General features: G+C 34.9%; 1 protein-coding gene across 17 annotated transcripts in view; it reads left to right on the forward strand.

The window, feature by feature from the left end:
- Positions 1–21,052, forward strand: part of MEF2A (myocyte enhancer factor 2A) — a 140,483-nt gene that overhangs the window by 107,801 nt on the left and 11,630 nt on the right. For 10 of the 17 annotated variants that reach the window (XM_076004809.1, XM_076004805.1, XM_076004804.1 and 7 more), the window contains 2 exons: positions 7,234–7,421; positions 18,914–18,937. In XM_076004809.1, the coding sequence (XP_075860924.1) occupies positions 7,234–7,421; positions 18,914–18,937 (212 nt within the window). The remainder of the gene's footprint in view (positions 1–7,233; positions 7,422–18,913; positions 18,938–21,052) is intronic. The other 7 variants (XM_076004810.1, XM_012764552.2, XM_076004807.1 and 4 more) reach the window with 1 other exon arrangement.

Here is a 21,052-nt window from a genome sequence, read left to right on the forward strand (position 1 = left end):
TTTTGTTTTATGCATTTCCTGTATGTGTGTTATATTAACAATAAAGTTTTAAAAATATATACTAGATATAAAAAAACTATGACCACACACATGAAGGCACTTTTAAAATTATAAGAGAAAGTAAGGTGCGTTGTGTAGTATTTATACTATTAATTCCAAAAGCTAGAGAGAAACAAAATTCACAGATACACACTCGGTCACAGAAAGACTCTTGGTAGGGTAGCCTTTGAGTCTTTGGACATTGTTGTCTACATGTGGCAGCACCTATCTTGAGATCATGAGGGGAGTCAGTTTAAGATCACAAGCCAACATGCCAAGGATAGCAAAGTGGAAACTTGGAAAGATCTGGGTCCTCAGTGTTGAACCACTGAAGCAGCTGAGCCTGAAACCACTCTTCCCCCAGTCTTATGTGAGAGAATATATTTTCCTCATTCTTAAGAGGAAAGGTAAGAGAAAATCCAACCAACAGATAGAAGAATGTTTAATAAGTGAATTGACATGTAATTGTGCTAATGTAGAATTCAAAAAAGAAACCTAACTGGTATTTTAAAAATTGAAAAGGATGTCCATTGTTGGTAGTAATCAAGAAATTCAAATAAAAATGGCAGAAAATACTACTTATTAATTCCCAACTATTACTACTTTTTGTTGTGACATGCAGTGCTGATGAAGGGATGGTGAAACTGGTGACCCCATGTGCTTTTATAGTATTGTAAATTAGTAACAATCTTTCTGGAAAGGTTTTGGCAATATGTTTTAGTCTTCATAAAAATGGTCGTATCTCCAAGCCCACTAATACCGTTTCTGGGAACCCTTCCTGAAGAAGTAAATTAGAATAAACAAAGCTTCATTGCAACTTTATTTATAGTAGTGAATAACAGGAAGAAATTAACATATCCAGCAGTACGAGAATTGGGTAAAATTTCAACTGAATTACTTTTTAGTTGTGATTTTAAACTATGCCAAAAATAATTGTGGCAAAAATAAATGTGGAAAATAAAAAGGAGGGAAAATACAAAGTGACTATAATAGTTATGATGGTGGGAATATGTGTTTTTCCCTCTCTTTTTCTAGTTTCAGTGATGTTCTGTTGATACAGTATCCCTACAGTCATAACACTTTATTATAGTAAATTAGAACATTTCATTTTTTTACTTATAACTTGATAATTTTTTTCATCTATGTAATTATCTGTGCAAATAAAATAAAAATAAAAACCTGGCAGCTGTGTACATATTATGAATTGGATAGCTGTTTCATAGCAGCCATCTGCTTATTTGATTATGATTTATTTTAGATACAGTTCTCTGCTGAGAGTTCACACTTAACATTCAATTTATACTGTAGTTCAGATGACTTTGGGGACTCTAACTTCAGGCCTGTGTTTAAATATCAGGCATAAAGTAAAATCTTAGATGTCCAGCAAATTTACTTTTTTAAAACATGTTGACAAAGAGAAATAAATACACTGGATTAGAAATACAAAGGCTCAAGAAGCTTTTGGAATTGTTTAGGGTTGAATAAAGATAAAATAAGGGTCATTCATATGAAGGCAATGGTTGAAGTCATGTGTGCTTCAACCATCATGCTTCCTGAGGAAGGAAGAGGAGGAGAAATGTTGCCTCTTCACTGCTGGCCACACAGGAGAGTGTGAGAAGGGGAATACAGTATTCAGAAAGAGAAGAAGCAGAATCCAATGAGCATTGTCTGTTTTTGACTATAAATTTCTAATGGGTAGGATCCATGTGCTCCATCTTATAAGAATTTTCACTGAATCAAATATATTGTCATTAATTATTCCAAAACCTGTGATCTTTTTTAGTCTCAGAAACCTAAAGCAGTTTTTTATGTAAATGACATTATTTTATAACTTAAAATGTATTTTTGTTGAAGAATCAGCTGAATGTCAATTTTTTTTTTTTTTTTTTTGAGACAGTCTCACTTTGTTGCCCAGGCTAGAGTGAGTGCCGTGGCGTCAGCCTAGCTCACAGCAACCTCAATCTCCTGGGCTCAAGTGATCCTTTTGCCTCAGCCTCCCAAGTAGCTGGGACTACAGGCATGCGCCACCATGCCCGGCTAATTTATTGTATATATATTTTTAGTTGGTCAATTAATTTCTTTCTATTTGTAGTAGAGACGGGGTCTCACTCAGGGTGGTTTCAAACTCCTGACCTCGAGCAGTCTGCCCACCTCGGCCTCCCAGAGTGCTTGGATTACAGGCGTGAGCCACCACGCCCGGCCTGAATGTCAAATTTTTTGAAAATTTTGTCAAATATTAAAATATCAGTTCTTGAGCTTTGCTTTGTATGAGTTTTTCAGAATCCTTTCAAGTTTGCATGTCAGTTGAACTTCTGAAATGAATTCATAGTAAAACATTAATGACATCATAGTCTGCAGTTCAACCCTAGAAGAGTAGTATTAAGGACATAGAGTACTTGCCAGCCTCTTGAATGCACTATTTCAGCTGCTGTGATTTATATTCTGAAATATGAACCAGACTGATATAATTGAATGACTTGCCTTCTAGCAGTAGGACTATAGTTGAGATAAGTTTCTGGAGGCATTGGTGTGCAGTTTGCTCAAGAGTATTTTTTTTTTTTTCACATTTGTGTTAGGATGGTAAATTACCATTAAAACCGAAAACACAGTTTGATAATCATATAAGTTGGGTTTATTTATTTAGACTAGATACTGTAGTTCCTAAATTTGTAAATTGTGGCAAGATGAGTTATATACTGAGAGTATCTGCCTCGAAAGTCTATCTCAACAATATCTTCATTTTTGTCATAAAAATTGAACTTGGAGGTAAGAAAGTATATATTAGGTAGTACATCACTATACTACGAAATAACAAGTCGTGCATATGAGGTTATTTTAGCTTCAGCCTGGCAGGTTACCAAACTCTTACATCATACTGTCATCATTATCTGCTGTTGACTCCTGACTTTACACTAAGTTATACTGTGCTTTTAGATCCCCTTTTACTCTTGTAACTTGATTCTCAGGGTTACTGTGGTACCATATTTAGCTAAAAAGCATCATAGACTCCACATGGGAAATGGTATTTGTGCTTCTTGATGATGTATTCCTCCAAAGTATGTATTTGCATCGTCTTATAGTGTCTTTGAGTGTCTTTGAGAGAAAATTCTGCTTTATCCTTCTGGTTTTAGTGTAAATCAAGTAAATAAAAATCTTCTAAATAATATCAGATTCAGCACACATATTCATGCCATTATATATTAAGAAAAGCATTGTTAATTAACATTTTGGTATTGCTATGCAATATGAAGTTTCTTTTAAACCTCCCTATTTTTGAATTAAATAATTTGATAAACATTTTGTATCCTCCAGATGTCTGGCTTAGCAATTACTTCTGTCCATAGGGAATAGCCCAGTGAAGTGGTTGTTTTTTTACACAGCATTGCCTTCTGAAGCTTAACAGAATACAGGAAATTACTGTATGGTATATGGAAAGGAGATATAGCCCAGATTTAATACATACCCCTTCAAGATAAGAGAAACAGAATGCAGGAAGTAGCCTCATAAGAGTAACTGAAATTTCAGTCCCCACAGCAAAATTAAATCACACAAATGATTTAAAGCCAGTAGGTCACATGGTAAAAGTTTCAGAGAAAGGAACAGGAATTGGGTAAGAGTAGGGAGGGATCCTCTGGAACCCTGAAATTCTGAATGACAACTGCTGGAGAGATAACAGGCCCATACCACCCCTCACCTCTTTTTTGTCTCTTGGTTTTCAGATACCAAACTTGAATATGTAGTAGTGAGGTTCCACCAGTTGATTGTTTCACATTAATTTTTAGTTTCTCATAAAAAACTCACTTAAGTAACATATCTTTTTCAGACTTTAAATATAAGTATTATGGATAGACATATGAAGCATCCATTTTAGCAGGTTTTCTTTATGAACTCTCTTAATCCATCTCCTCCTAGTCATATTTTTTTAATTTGAGAATTCGTATATTAGTTGATGTTATTCATTATATAATGTTCCTGAAAGTACTTTATAAACTGCCAAGTATTATATGGATTTTAAATAATCATTCTGTTCCATTCAAGAAATGTTTACAGAATTAATATGATCTGATAAACCAATACAAAGTCTCTTAAAGTGTAAATAATGTACAATATACCATTGTATTTTTGTCATTAATTCAGTGCAGTTCTTTGGGGCAAATCATTTCACTTTTCAGAATATAGCCTTCTCAGAGTGAGATTATTAGGACAAATTCTAGGCCTGTGTTAAGCACACAGCAGTCACTCAGTTTTGGTGAGTCCTTGCATGTGTATTAGTATAGGGGTATGGGCTGGGTGTGATGGCTCTTGCCTGTAATCCCAGCACTCTGAGAGGGCAAGATGGAAGGAATGCTTGAGGCCAGGAGTTTGAGACCAGTCTGAGTAACATAGGCAGACGCCATCACTACAAAAAATAAAAAAATAAGCCAGGCATGGTGTTGCACACCTATAGTCCCAGCTACTCAAGAGGCTGAGGCAGGAGGATCACTTGAGCCTAGGAGTTTGAAGTTGTAGTATTCTATGACATGCCACTGCACTCCGGACTGTGTGACAGAGTGAGACCTTGTCTCAAAAAAATACAATACAATATAGGGATGTTTGTATACATATGCAATATCTCATCTAGTGTCTACTTATTTTTGGTGGATTCTCAAGTTCCTTTTTGCTTTATAACAGAAGGAAAGGAGCAGGAAAAATACAACTACCTTTTCCTTCTGATGGTCCCTGGAGCCTGGATTCTCCAGACTTTTATCTACCCTGCCGTTCCTTACTTACACCTTATTCATTCATGCTTTAGCCTATCATTTTTCTCACATTTATCTGTAGTGCCTGCCTTCTGTTTTCTTATGTTCTTCTTCTACCCTTTCAAACTGCTCAGTAGTTAATCCCACAGAGGCCTCCCTAATTAAACCCACCTGCCTGTGGTCAGTGCTTTCTCTTTCATTATAAATTTTGTGCGGTTACCCTTAGTTCTGTTGGTTTTGCCCATATTTAAGTATAATTTTGGCATATTCATGCCTGTGTGATATGTTCCTGCTCTTGCTAACTAGATGAAAAGCTACTTGAAGACCATGTAGAGGTTTTCTGGTCTCCCTTCCTGTACCCTCCTAACTGCACAGTGCTGTACACATACTAGATGTTTAAATTTTTTTGGATTTCCAAACAGTAAAGTAGTTTTTTGTTGTTATCTGATTTTAGGTAGTTGTTACTATTAATGACATATGAATGCTGAGTCCCACCCAGAAAATTCAAGAGGCTTATTCAGCTTTTCAGGAATTTCTAGTTCACTATTCTGAATATTTTGTTTTTTATCAGTTTTATAATAAACACTAGGAATGGCATTCTTAAGCCAACAGGTTTAAGATGTTTTTAAATTGCCATCTGTGTACTTACTATAATAGACATAGATACTAGGGACTATTCAACATAGAATAGTAGTACAATATTCTAGGCATTAAGTCTCCATTTGTTACTGAAAGAAAATTTTACACATTGTAATCCTGAAGTTTCTTATGTTTTGATAATAAAATTGGTGGGTTTTTTTTAAAAATATGGAATAGTAGAATACGTTTTTAATGGTAGTTAACACTTAGATTTAGTAATTAAATTTTCACAAGATATTCTTATAGCTAATATTTTTCTATTCTTCTCTGCTTTATTTGCAGTTTACTTAGAAATTGAAGTACCATATGCAGTCTCTATAAATGAACATTATATTTAATATCTTCCTGTGTACTTAATAATTTTTTATTTGTGTCATTATCACCACTGTTGAACTGGTGCATAGTAGCTATTTTTAAGGATATTATCAGTTGCAACCAGCAAAACCACTTCAGGTATAAATACTATAGGGGATTTATTAATTTATACGTAACTGCAAAGATCCAGAAGTGGCACAAACTGCAAGCATGGTTTAATCAGGGTTTTTACTTGATTTCCTTGCTGTTCTTTCTGTATAAGGTTTTTTCTCATTCTGGCTTTCTTGCAAGTCTCAAAATTACTTAAGAATAAAATACTTCCTCAGTCACATTTGGGGGAATGTGGAAGCCCTCCTTGCAACCATTGAACAACTTTTTTTTTAACCTAGTTTCTGATTGGTTAGTCTTGCATCTAAACAATGTGAGGAGGGAAAATGCTTTTATACTCATTGCTTGGGCCTGAGTCACATGCCTGTCACTAACCCAGTTTTTGGCAAGGGGTGGGGCTTGAAGTGGGGTCAGCCCCACCTAGTCCGCATGGCTGCTGCACACAAGAATGACTAGAATGACTACTATATTCATGAAAACAGGGATGATCTCATTTTATATGTCAACTGCTGCCCAAAAGTACTGTATCCACAGAACATATACCCATTGTGCCTATTTCCTTATTTCATCTAAAAAGAGATGTATGGTTCTGTTAAAGAAAGATAAAAAGGAGGAATAAGATAATTAAAGTCAGATAAACTGTAAATATTTAATAAGGATCTTGATGGAAGCTAAAGAAACAGAGCAGGTAGAAATAGAGCCATAAGGAAGAAGTACTTGGTGAAAATAAGGCCTTAGAGCTTAGTGCTGAAAAAACTGCAGTTAAAGAATTGCCCTGATAACTAGATCAGTATTCAGAACCTAGTAGTAGCAATGACTTTACTGTCACAAAAATGAATGAATAGGCTAGTCTTGGGCATTTTTTTTAAATATCTCCATTATTTTGGTCCCTAGTATGAGGTGCCCTGTTAGTAATATGTGTTGTGTTTTAAGTATCTCTCAGCAGGTCCAAGCAGTAATCCTAGAAAGCAAGTGGCATTAGTCTTAAGCTTTATATGCATTTCAGACTTTGGTTGACTCTCTTTGCTTATTTTTAAATATCCAAAGATACAGGTTAGTTACTACAGATTTAGCCTCCCAAATCCCAAATATAGAATGCTTCAAAATCTGAAACTTTTCGAGCACTGACATGACACTCAAAGGAAATGCTCATTGGAGCATTTTGGATTTGGGATGCTCAACCTGTAAGTACACAATGCAAATATTCCAAAATCTTAAAAAATCCAAAATTGGAAACACTCTGGTTACAGGCATTTTGGATAAGGGATGCTCAACCTGCAGTGAGTTTTGTTATAAAATACATTTGCAACTAGATCTGAGGAAAACTTCGTATTTGTGCCAAAGTATTTTAACGACTCTTTTCATGTTAATGGATGGCATTTCTGTTTTCCAGGGAATGGATTTGTAAACTCAAGAGCTTCTCCAAATTTGATTGGAACTACTGGTGCAAATAGTTTAGGCAAAGTCATGCCTACAAAGTCTCCCCCTCCGCCAGGTGGTGGTAATCTTGGAATGAACAGTCGAAAACCAGATCTTCGAGTTGTTATCCCCCCTTCAAGTAAGGGCATGATGCCCCCACTGGTAAGTTGAACCTTTCTTCAGTCTCATTCTTTAAAACACGTGTTTTATACATAGTGTATATCTTACTTTAGAATTTTCTGTACCTCCATAGAATCCACACCTTTTCCTGATGAATATTTGTATTCAAAATTAGCATTTGAAGAGACAAGTCTATTTTAAATACACAAAAAATCAGATTATGGAAAAATAGAAAATCCGCTTAATGATTATTTAAAATTAAAGCTGGGAGATTATTGTGTTTAATTTTAATTTTACCAGGCTAGAATCTTGGCTTAGAGACTCATTCCCAAATTCATAAATTTAACATGACTTATGTATTCTCTGTATACTTTTAATAATCTATTATACATGCTTTTCAGTGAGAGAAGCACTAAATTATTTGTTAGAAAATTCTATTTACCACAGAGAACTATTGTAGAATAGGGAAGAATGCACACAAACTTGAATGAGTTATTCTCTAAATCATTTTCTTTCTTTATTCCTTCTCAAATAACCTTTCTATTTAACTCTAAAGAATGTAGATATCCTCCATGCCCTTGCAGTGTCTTTAGCCTTCTAGCCACATTTGCTTTTTTAAGTCCTAAGTTTGTGTTTATGAAGAGCAGGAGAATATGTTTATTTCCCTTAGCCTCTTTTAGAAAAATATTGGAATATATAATCAAGTTTAAGACCATTCTTAGTTTAGCAACTGTTTGACTATGACTAGGTGATTTACCAGGTTCTTTCTACTATGCAACTGCTAAATTCACCATTTGATGTTTTGCTAAGTGAAAGTGATGCTGTCAGGCTTAGATAATTCTACATTTTTGTATAATGCTTTATAGTTTCCAAACATCATCATATATGCATTGTCTCATTTGTTTCTTAATTAAACTGTGATTGTGGCATGGTAGAGGTGAGGAAACTGAGCTAAATGTTATTATTTTTCCAAGATATTACATAATACAGCTAGGACCAAATCTCTTAAGTCTTATACATGGGTCAAAAAACAAAGAAGTACTTTTTTCATTTGGAGATGCAGAAAACTAGAAACTGTGTCATTCCCAACCTTGCGGTGAAAAAAACTTGGACATGCAACAAATTTTCCTTCAACCCATTGCAGTGCTAAGATTTCAGGGTAACCAGCTGGCCTAGATGCTAGGGAGAGAAAGATACTGCAGGGAGAGACAACATTTGAGCACTGGGCAAGACACAGGCTAATAAGAGTACCCTAGGCAATTAGTGAATTGCTAGAGTCCAAGTATGCACTGTAGGACTGTGTGAACCTTTGGGGGAGACCGCAGTGTAAAACAAGGTAAGTCTGTGTTCTCTTGCAGGCTTTTTCTCCATGAACCCTACTGGGTATTCACAGAAAAGATTGGAAAATGTCCTGAAAAAGTCTCCCTTGTGGTACACAACTAGGAGAAGGGAAGAGTAGCCACTGCAGTAGGGGCAAAAAGTTTTGCCTGGATCTTTGTCTCCTTTCTCTTCTGTGGAAGAAAAGCCTTAATCTGTGAGGAGATGAGAGTGAATATTGTCACTCTTAGGGTACTGAGGAAATTCCATTTTATTTGGAGAAATGGAAAAGGAAAAATATCTCAACCCATGGTAAAGGAGCAGGAAGGACATGCTGGGTACAGAGCAATGCCAGGAGAGTGGCAGGATGACTTGAGAAGGCCTCAGGAGTGGCAGGAAACCTCTAAGGCACAGCACACAGAGTGGAGCACTCACTGGGAGAGAAAACCTGACCCACCACTCCCCACCACCAGAAGGATTTGAAGCCTGTGGTAGGCACACTAAGGGTAACCATAGCAACAGTAAGACTCAAGCCTTGCACTAACAGCCTAGCAGGAGGAAAGACCTGTAGGTCTGTAAGTCAGTAGGAATTACCCAAACTGAAATACAAGGAGAGAAAAGAGTGAAAACAAGACAAACAAAAGAAAAAGCAGTACAAAGCATCCAAGAGCTGTGGGCCTTTATCAAATGGTGTTACATGTTTGTAATTGGAATTCCAAAAAGAGAGAAAATTTTAAGATATAATAACGAACACCAAATAAGATAAATACTACCACCAATACACATACACACTCACACACACAGATTGCTAAAAGCAAAGACAAAGAGAAAAATCTTAAAGACAGCCAGAGAAAAGGTATATATTACATACAAAAGAACAAAAACAGGAATTAATACCATAATTTTCTTCACAAACTATGCAAGCAAGAATATAATGGAGTAACATATCTAACATGCAGAAATTAAAAAAAAAAACACCAAAATTCTCAATCTAGAATTTTATACCCAGCAAAAATATCTTTCAGAAATGAAGGAGAAATAAAGACTTTCTCAAACAAAAATCATGGGACTTGCCAGTAGACCTACTGTACAAGAAATGTTAAAGGAAGCTTTTCTCTTCAGCAGAGGGAATATGATTACAGCAAAAACTTGAGTCTTCACAAAGAAATGAACAGTGGAAGTGCAGTAAATGAAGAAAAAATCCATTCGCCCTACATTTTATAAAACTTTTAGAACAGTTTTAGATTTATAAAAAGAGTATAAAGATAGTACTGAAAGTTGCCATATACTCCCCACACAATTTTTTCTTTTATTAAAATCTTATGTTAATATGCTACATTTGTTACAACTATTGAACCAATCTTGATACATTACTATTAACTGAAGTTCATACTTTATTCACATTTACTTAGTTTTTAACCTCACATCTTTTTCTGTTTTGGGATCTAATAGAGGATACGTCTTTACAATCAGTAATCAGTCTCCTTATTGAAAGTTTCTAAGACTTTGCTTGCTTTAATGATCTTGTCAGTTTTGCGGAGTAATGGTCGTATTTTGTAAAATGTCCCTTAGTTGGGATTTGTCTGACATTTATCTCATGATAAGACTGGGATTGTTTGAGGGAGGAAGGCCATTGAATTAAGGTGCCATTTTCATCACATCGTATCAAGGGTACATACTATAGGTTGAGTATCTCTTATTCAAAATGCTTGGGACCAGAAGTGTTTCAGATTTTTTTTTTTTTTTTTTTTTGGGAGATATTTGCATTGGCACTTAAAAGGTTTTGGATTTTGGAGCATTTCAGATTTCAGATTTTTGGATTGGGTTGCTCAGCCTGTATCAGCATGACTCCTGCTGCTGTTAACTTGGTCCCCTGGCTGATGTAGTGTTTCACAGGTTTCTTCTCTGTAAAGTTACTCTTTTCTCCCTTCTCTATACTGCAGTCTTTGGAAGGAAATCACTATACATAGCCCACACCTAAGGAAGTTAAGTCTCTACCTTCTTAGGGGAAAAATACCCTCATGAATTATTGGAAGTTATTCTGCAGAAGGAAATTTATCGTCTTTTATTTAGGAACTCATTGGGCATTGATTTTTTTTTTTATGTTAAATATTGCAGGCCTAATGGACATTGATTTTAATACTTTGGGTTATAAGGTAGTATCACTTTTTTCTGTTGCTAATATTGTTCCAACTTTAGCTTTTGAGGGCTATTCACTTGGTTTCTGTGTCCCTTTGACGTACTCTTATCTTTGGAGGAAAGATAGGTTTGGGTGTGTGTGGAGGGTATTGCTTTTTCATTTTCTGGCTCTATAGTATGCTGCAGGCGGTATATTTCCTGCTTCAGTCCTAGAAGCAGGCATTTCTACAAGGAACTTGGATTTCTTTTATTGGAGAATGCTATCAGAAAACAAGATCTGGATGTTTTCTTCTTTTTAATTGCTCCAAAAGATAGCTCCCTGTATAAAACAAAAATAGTAGCAATGTATTTTGTGTCTATAGCAAATGTAAAAAATAAAATATATAACAACAAAGGAAGGAAGGGAGGGAGGAATTAGAAGTATACTGTTGTAGATCCTTATTCTGTACATGACATAATATTGGAAGGTTAACTCTGGGTACTAAAGATGTGTATTATAAACTGTAGTGCAACTACAGAAAAAATTTTGAAAGAGGTATAAATAGCAAGTCAATAGAGGAGATAAAATAGAATTATAAAAAAACACTCTAACAGCCCAAGAAGTGGGAGAAAAGAGAAAAATGACAGGTGAAACACATAAAAAATAGCAAGATGGTAGATTTTAATCCAACCATATAACTAATTACATTGAATGTGGTTAGAACACATCAGTTAAAAGATAAAATTTTCTGATTCTTTTTAAAAAAGCAAGACCAAACAATATGCTGTCTATAAGAAACCCACTTTAAATATAAAGACATAGATAAAATGATGGAGAAAAATAATACCATGTAAATAATAACCAAAAGAAAGCTAAAGCAGACATACTCATTTCAGACAATATAGACTTGACAACAAGGAATATTATCAGGGATAAAGAGGGACATGATATAGTCCATCTTCTGAGAAATAACTAAGGTATATGCACCTACCAGCAGACTTTTAAAATAACACAAAGCAAAAACTGGTAGAACTAAAAGGTGAAGTCAAAAAATCCACAATTGTAATTGGAGACTTTAACACCCCTCTCTCAGTAATCAATAGAAAAAGTAGGCAGAAAAATCAGTATCTAGATGATCTGATATCCAGCCAACCTAACCTACGGGATGTTTATAGAAGACTTCGCTCAATAAGGGCAGAACACACATTTTTCTTAAGTGCACATGCAACATTCACCAAGGTAGACCATATCCTATGCCATAAAACAAACCTAAGCAAATTTCAAAGAATTGAAATCATACATGTTATATCTTCAGACCATGATAAAATCAAACTAGAAACCAGTAACACAAAACAACAGGAAAATCTTCATATATTTAGAAATTAAACAACAAACTTTTAAATAACTTGTAGGCCAAAGAGGAAATCTCAAGGAAAGTTTTAAAATACATATAGCTGAATGAAAATGAAAATGCATCATCAGAATTTTGGGGGATCAGGTAGGGTAGTGCTGAGGGGAGATTTATAGCAATAAATGCCTATATGAGAAAAAAAGAAAGGTTCCAATTCAGAAATCTAAGCTTTTACCTTAAGAAACTCAAGAAAAAAAAACAACAAATTTAACCCAGAGCAAGTAGAAGAAAGGAAAAGGTAAAGAGCAGAAATTAATAGAATTTAAAACAAAAAACCACAAAAAACAAAACCAGAACTGGCTTTTTTAAAGGATCAATAAAATTGATAAACCTCTGGCCAAGCTGACTAAAGAAAAAGAGAAGAACCAAGTTATCAATGTCAAGAATGTGAAAGAGTATGTCACCCAGAAGGTACTAAAAGATAATAAGAGTATGATAAGCAATTCTATTCCTATAGATTTGATAGCTTAGATGAGATGGATAAATTCCTTGAAAGATACAAATTACCAAAGAATTATTAAACTCATTGAAAAAGAAATAGTTAACCTGAATAGTAATTATCTATTTAAAAAATTGAATTGCTAGTTTAAAAACCTTCTACAAAAGAAAGTTTCAGACCCTGATGGTTTCACTGGCAAATTCTACCAAACATGTAAGGAAGAAATGACAAATTCTATACAATCTCTTTCAGAAAAAAAGAGAACACTTCCCAACTCATTTTTTAGACCAGCATTACCCTCATGCAAAACTAAAACAAGGCAATACAAAAGAAAAAACTACAAACTAATATCCCTCATGTCTAGAGACACAAAAATCCTCAGTACAATATTAGTAAGTTTAACAATATATAAAAAGGGTAATATGCCCAGACCAAATAGGTTTTATCCCAGGAATGCAAAGCTGAGTCTGCATTTGAAAATGCATCAGTATAATTCATCATGTTAACAGAATTCAACATTTATTCTTGATTTAAAAAAAAACAAAGAAAAACACTCCTCTTCAAATTAGGAATAGAAGAGAATTTAACCTAATAAAGAACATCTACAAAAACATTACGGCTAATACAATAAAGGGAATGCATTCAGTCTTCTAATATTGGGAACTAGGCAAAGATGTTTTTTTCTCACCATTCATATTCAGCATTGTACTGTAAGTTGTCACAAGTAGTTAGACAAGAAAACTAAAAATGAATACATATTGGGAAGAGAAAAATTAAACTGTATCTACAGAAGATAAAATTTTCTATTTTGAAAAGTATAAAGAAGCTACTGAAAGAACTCCTGACTAATCAGTGAGTTTTAGCAAGGTTGTAGGGTGCAAAGTCAATATGTAAAAGTTGTGTATATTATGTCAGCAATGAACAGCTGGAATTTGAAATTAAAAAAAAACAAAACAAAACAAACATAATGGCACCCCATAAAAAGGAAAAAGAAGAAACACCTCGGTACAAATGTAACAAAATATGTGCATGATCTGTATGCTGAAAACTACAAAACACTGATGAAAGAAATCAAAGAAGACTTGGATGAATAGAGAGATACATCATGTTAATGCATTTTTGAAGACTCGGTATTGTCAAGGTGTCACTTCTGGCCTTGTATGGTGGCTCATGCCTAAAATCCTAGCACTTTGGGAGGCCAAGGTGGGAGGGATGATTTGAGGCAGGAATTTGAGACTGGCCTGGGCAACATAGCACGACTCCATCTCTAAAAATAATAAATTAGGCCAGGCGTAGTGGCTCACACCTGTAATCCTAGCACTCTGGGAGGCTGAGGCAGGAGGATTGCTCGAGGTCAGGAGTTCAAAACCAGCCTGAGCAAGAGTGAGACCCCTTCTCTACTATAAAATAGAAAGAAATTAATTGGCCAATTAATATATATAGAAAAAATTAGCCGGGCATGGTGGCGCATGCCTGTAGTCCCAGCTACTCGGGAGGCTGAGGCAGTAGGATCGCTTGAGCCCAGGAGATTGAGGTTGCTGTGAGCTAGGCTGACGCCATGCCACTCACTCTAGCCTGGGCAACAAAGCGAGACTCTGTCTCAAAAGAAAAAAAATAACAATAATAATAAATTAGTAGGGTGTTGTGGTATGTGCCTATAGTCCCAACTACTCAGGAGGCTGAGCCAGGAGGATCACTTGAGCCCAGGAATTTGAGATTGCAGTGGGCTATGATTGTGCCACTGCACTCTAGCCAAAGTAACAGAGTGAGGCTCTGTCTCCAAAAACGAAAACAAAGGTGTTACTTCTTACCAGGTTGACATTTGTGTCAAGTTGTGTCAGTTGATAACTGGTAGATCAAACACAATTCCAATCAAAATCACAGAAAGCTTTTTTGTAGATATCAATAAGCTGATTCTAAAATATATCTATAAAGACAAAGAAACTACAATAGCCAAAATGATTGTAAGAAAGAAGAAAATAAGAAGACTCATAGTACCTGGTCTTAAGATCTACTGTAAAGCTTTAGTAATCTGGAATGTGTGGTATTGGCAAAAGGATGTGCACATAGATCAATGGACAGTACAGCCCAGAAAGTAGACCCATACACATATATTCAGCTGGATTTTGGCAAAGGTATAAATAGTAAGGCAATTCAGTGAGTTGTTACAGAATTCAACATTGATCCGCAAAACAAACAAAACCCCACTTGATACATAACTGAGACCTTTTACAAAATTTAACTCAAAACGGATCATTGTTGCAAATTTAAAACATGAACCCGAAATTTAGAGGAGAAAACTATAAACTCCAAAAGCGTGACCTGTAAAGAAAAAATTGATATATTGAAGTTTGTTGACATTTGTTTGCTCTATAAAAGGCACTGTTCAAAGAACAAAAGGACAACCTCTGATTTAGGAGAAAGTATTTGTAAATCACATACCTAATAAAGGATCTATATCCAGAATATATAAGAACTCTAAAAGCCCAACAATTAGAAAACTTACAACTCGGTTTTAAAATTGGACACAAGATCTAAACCAAAACTTTGAAAAGGAGATACATGGATGGCAAACAAGCATATGAGAATATGCTTAATTTCATTAGGCATTAGGGAAATGAAAATTAAAACCACAGGGAGATATAACTACAAACCTAGTAGAACGGCTAAAATAAATAAAAACTAAATCAGCCAAAGATGGAAATGCTGTTGCGGATACAGAGCAAAAACAACCCTAATCTGTTCCTGCTTGGAAAGCAAATGGTACAGTCACTGTGGAAAAAGTTTTGACTTCTTATGAAGTTAAATATACACTTGCTATACAGCTCAACTGTCTCCTAGAGTATTTATCCACATGAATAGAAAACTATGCTTATGCAATAACCTGTATCTTCATAACTGTGAAAAACAGAAAATATAAACCTAGATGTCCTTCAACAAATGAATGGGTATACACACTGGTGCATCTAAATAAAGAAATGCTACTCAGTGACAAAAAGGATGAACTATTTATTCACACAACGATATAAATAAATCTTAAATGAATTTTGCTAAGTGAAAGAAGCCAGATCTAAAAGGCTGCATAGTGTGTGATTCCATTTATATTTCATTCTGGGAAATGCAAACAAGCTCACTGGTTGCCACAGGTTGGGAGTGGGGAAGAGGGATTGACTACAAAGGGATAGTGTGAGGGAATTTTTGAAGTGATGAAACTATTTTGTGTTATACTGTGTTGTTAGATACCTGAGTCTGCATTTGTTAAAACCCATAGAACTGTGTGTATTACAAAAAGTGATTTTTATCAAATGTGATTAACAAACAAAAGCCAAGGTTCCAGGGGAGTCCAAGATAGAATGCAGACCGTCAGCGTAACTACTACAAATATGTTACACACTGCTATAGAAGGGGTCACGGAGAAAGGAACTGGTCTAAATAACTTTGCAAACCATTTTGTCTGGATACTGTAAGCTTAGAGACCAAATCACTATACTCTAGATGGTAAATTTGTTTCTCACACACAAACACACAAAGGTTGAACAATGAAGTGAATCCATTGTAGATAAAGAGAGCCCAGTTTCTTATGGTTGGAATAAAATTACCAATAAGCAAGGGAATAGGACAGGGGGCCTAGAATGAGCACTGTGTTTCTGGGTTGTAGTTGGAGGTTTCAGTGTGAGCTTTTTTTTTTAATACATATATACAGGTTGATAAATACAAAAATATAAATGTATGTACACATGAATTAGTATGCATCATATATTTCCTAGCTGTGTTTGAGAAGACCTTGAAGCAACAACACCCAGTAACTGAGCATATTTAGTGCTCAGATCTCATTTTCTAAATAGCATTTTCTAACATAAGGAACCAGGGCTGCCTGGAGAAATGGTATACCATTTCAATATATTGTAGAGCTGGGGCAGGGAAATATGAAATGTCCAGAGGTATCAGAGGATAAGGAAGTACATATCATAGGTCACAGGAGCCAGCGTTTCAAAAGAGCTCCCAATGGCCAAAACTGGAACAATTTGGATAACAAAATAAATAACAGTAGTATTGGATTATAATCCAAGGAATGAATAAATATTGAGTCCATTACTGATATAAATAAATTATTGAGTAAATAAGGGGAAAAGGGATAATTCTTCCTTAGAGAAGGATTCTAACTAATAAATATAGAAAGAATGAGAGAAATAGTAAATCACCATTAGAACACCACAGTCTGGTAGTAATTGTTGCAGGACAAAGTCAGTTGGTAAATGCTAAAATAAATGGCGAAAGTTTAAGGAAAGACACAATATTTACATAGTTTACAGACAATTTACATAAATTGTCTCTTTCCAAATATTTGTCACTTAAAGGAGAAAATAGTGATTTTATGGTGGAGAATTCTGGAAAACACTACCTTAACTAGAGGATTATGGTTAACATCACCGTGAAGAGACATGAAGCTGACATATACCTTCTGATATGGTATGCCAAGAAAGTCACATCACTTCTGTAGCATTCTTTCAAAAATCCATGCCTTCTATCTAACTATGAATAGACAAACCCATATTGAGGGACATTCTACAAGGTACCTGATCAGAGCCCTTAAAAAGTTCGTGAAAAACAAGGAAAGAGTGAAGAGCTGTCACAGACCGGAGGAGATTAAGGAGACATGACAGCTAAAGGCATGTGGCATCCAGGATCTCATCCTGGGTCAGAAAAAGAACATCAGTGGAAAGACTGGTGAAATCCAAGGGAAGTCCAAAGCTTTAATTAGTGCTGTTATTTTTATTAGTTTTGACAATCGCATTGTGTTTCTTTGGGATATTAACATTGAGGGAAGCTGGGGGAAATGTGTGAGGAAGCACTCTTCACAAAATTAAGTCTAAAATTATTTTAGAATGAAAATTTACATACATAACAAAGAAATATACCCCAAAAAGGAGCTAAGAAAAAAATGGCATTTAGTCTGGTCACTTGGCTCTCCTTTCAGTAGCTGGCTATATAATCTTGCTACTGTCTTTCAAAAATAAAAAACTACAGAAGTTTCACTTAAAGCATAGCAATATGTTTATAAGAACTATTAGCAAACTGCAAAGTTTTAAAGATATACTGTATTTAGGCATTTAGCAATTGCTTATTAAAATTGTCTTTTTTAAGAGATCATGAAGACTCTCCATGGAAAACTGAAAATTTGTCATATGAACTATATGCATCTTCATCCCTATAGGTTGAAGTGCAAACTATATATTATATACACACCTGTGTACACACATCCACATAGTATTTTATAGTATTTTAATGTGTGTCTTGTATTTGGAGGTATGTAAAGATACCTGCAACAAAACAGCATTTTACCCACATTTGAGATGGCAGTTGTAGGCCAAGTGATTGTTTTTCAGAGTAAATAATCAGCCACATTCCTACTTTATACCATTCATTTGCAGAGAAACCTGCTTCCAGATTGAGGCCTCAGTGGTGCTTCTAACGACACTTTTCACAGATTGAGGAGTTTAGCTTATTCAAGTAAAATTAAAAAACAAAACTAATTTGATTATTTGTAGCATATTAATTTCTAAATATTTTTTTAAAAAGGGGAAATATGTTTTATACATGACTTCCATACATCAGTTCATTTCTTCTCCAGTCTTATTTTCTTCATTGAAATTATTTATTCATATGAAAACTATATTTGCAAATGATAAATATATATAAAACCTTTATATTATTAACAAGTGTTTGAGTTCCTATTGTTTCATAACATGTGCTAGCTACTGTGGGAGATAAAGCATACAGCAATTTCTGCATGCCAAGAAGCACAGAAGCTACCAGGATATAAATGGGTATTTGTAACAAGGTGGGGTAGCAATAGGAGGATTAAGATATAAGTACAGAGCTAGTATTCTCAAGGTTCTAAATATAGACTGGTATCATGATGAGAACCTCTTATATATTGTCACAGTGGCATGCCTGTGTATAGGAGAGGCCAGTGTAAGAGCAGATTGAGTTGAAGGGGGCAGGAGGATGTCTTTAAATCTGGCCCTAGAGAATTTAGAAGAATCTTTCAGTCTTTTGAAAAATCAACTACAAATATTGAGACAATAAGTAATTTATATTTCTATCTGTTGTGTATATATAATCATCTCTTCAGAGTACCAAACAACTGCTAGTGTCTGAATAACATGTTTTTCGAAAGAAATATTTTGTTTGCGAGTACCAACGGTCTTAGTAACTTTCTTATCCCTCTTATGTGCTGAGTGCAGTCGGAGGAAGAGGAGTTGGAGTTGGTGAGTGTGGGTTTCTGCTTGAAGGAAGTTGAAAAAGATGTAGAAAGTACTAATTCTTTTAAACATTTTTATCTAACCAATGTTCCCTTTGCTGTTTTCTTTTTATTAAATACTGTTCAAGTTCTTAGAGTAACTAATGCAATCTACTGGAACTATAGACTCTCGTTTTTGTATTTATAATTATATATGTTGGCTGGGTGCAGTGGCTCACGCCTGTAATCCTAGCACTCTGGGAGGCTGAGGCAGGAGGATGGTTTGAGGTCAGGAGTTCGAAACCATCCTGAGCAAGAGCGAGATCCCGTCTCTACTATAAATAGAAAGAAATTAATTGGACAACTAATATATGTAGAAAAAATTAGCTGGGCATGGTGGTGCATGCCTGTAGTCCCAGCTACTTGGGAGGCTGAGGCAACAGGATTGCTTGAGCCCAGGAGATTGAGGTTGCTATGAGCTAGGCTGACGACATGGCACTCACTCTAGCTTGGGCAACAAAGCGAGACTCTGTCTCAAAAAAAAAAATTATATATGTTGATCCATTTTATTTATTGGAGGGAACATTGTAATAGCATAGGACACTTGTTAAAGATTTTTTTAAAGAAAAGATACAAAATACCTTATATAGCTCTCCAAATTATTAAAATATTTTTAGAGAATGACTTCACTCTCGAAGTTCCTCAGATTGTAACACATGATCTTGTGTTGTTTCTCCTTCTTTCAAAAAGATTACATCATTTTTGGTGAGGTCACCTTTTTCAGAGTTGGAATTATTTCATCCTGCATGAGACAGTCTGAACCACAAGGGGGTTCCCTGTTTACTAAAAGGAATGTCTGTAATTGAACATGTACAGATTTACTTTTCTATCAGACAATATGCTGTTCTTAAAAGCAGCTATTATCTTTTTTCCCCCAAAGCAAATGTTTTTTGTTGTCTTTTCCTCTAGAAAATAAACTTGACTAAAAATACCTTGTAATTGAGCTATTACTTTGGGAACTGAAACCCAAACTTCACAGAAGTAATCATATGAATTCAAAGTCAGCTGCTAATTAAAGAACTTTAAGGAGAGTAAAAACTTGAAAGTGCTCAATTTTTAGTTTGGATAAGGGATAAGAGTGCATGAAAGCATGGTGGGGGGAAGGCATCCATTGATTTTATTTACATTTTATTATTAAATGTTTATGCATGCTGGTGTGTTTTGCACAATTTGTTTTCTTTTCAAATAGGGTTGTACTCTTTTTAAAATACAGGATTGTTCTTTAATTAGTTTTGTGATTGTTCTCAAAGTTTTGGATGTAGTCTTTTATTGGTTAACTGAAATGTACTAGTCAGCTTGTAAATGCAGTGTTATATTACATGTTATGAATATCTTCTGAGGAAATACTTAATGATACCACAGTGATTAGGAAATGGAAGTTTATAATGCAAGCTAAAATAATTAGATTAGACCTCACTGTTTACCCTAAGAAGGTGTTGTGAATGCTTCTGTGATTTATCTGGTGCTATGTTGCCCTCTGGTGGTTCAGAAAGTCACTGACTCTCGTAGAACTCAGTGCCACTGAGATTAGGAGCTTTGATGAGTAGATGAATTTATTGGAGTCTCATTGTTACCCTCATCTTTGAAGACATGCCAAGTGATTGGCACGGAGATGAAGCCATGGAGTGGTCAGGGTCTAGGCAAAACCATCTCGTACTGAATTCTTTCACCCAGAGATTTCACTTTTGAAGTTCCAGACCAAATATGAAAGAACAAATTAGTTCCAAAGTAGATCCCTATCTCAAAAATTTATTAAATTTATTTACTTGATGCCGAGACTAAAGTATATTCCCAGTTGTCATACATTGACTTTCCACATTCCCCAAAATACATCTATAATTACAGAATTTCACAGATAAATATCCAAGGCTTTGAAGACTTAAAATCTAGAAATCATAAAAATAAATATTTGTTACTGAGAAAAAAATACATCTAAGAACTTTAAATATTATTCAATTCTTTAAAAAATAAGCTCAATTCCCTAAAACTTAATTCAAAATACAGAGCTTTGTGTGTTTGACCAAAATATAATCAGAAACAATCTGTTAGAAAGTTGTTCACATTGGTTTGAGCTCTAAAATAT

This window comes from Microcebus murinus, chromosome 7 (genome assembly GCF_040939455.1).
Source record: "Microcebus murinus isolate Inina chromosome 7, M.murinus_Inina_mat1.0, whole genome shotgun sequence".
Lineage (NCBI taxonomy): Eukaryota > Metazoa > Chordata > Mammalia > Primates > Cheirogaleidae > Microcebus > Microcebus murinus.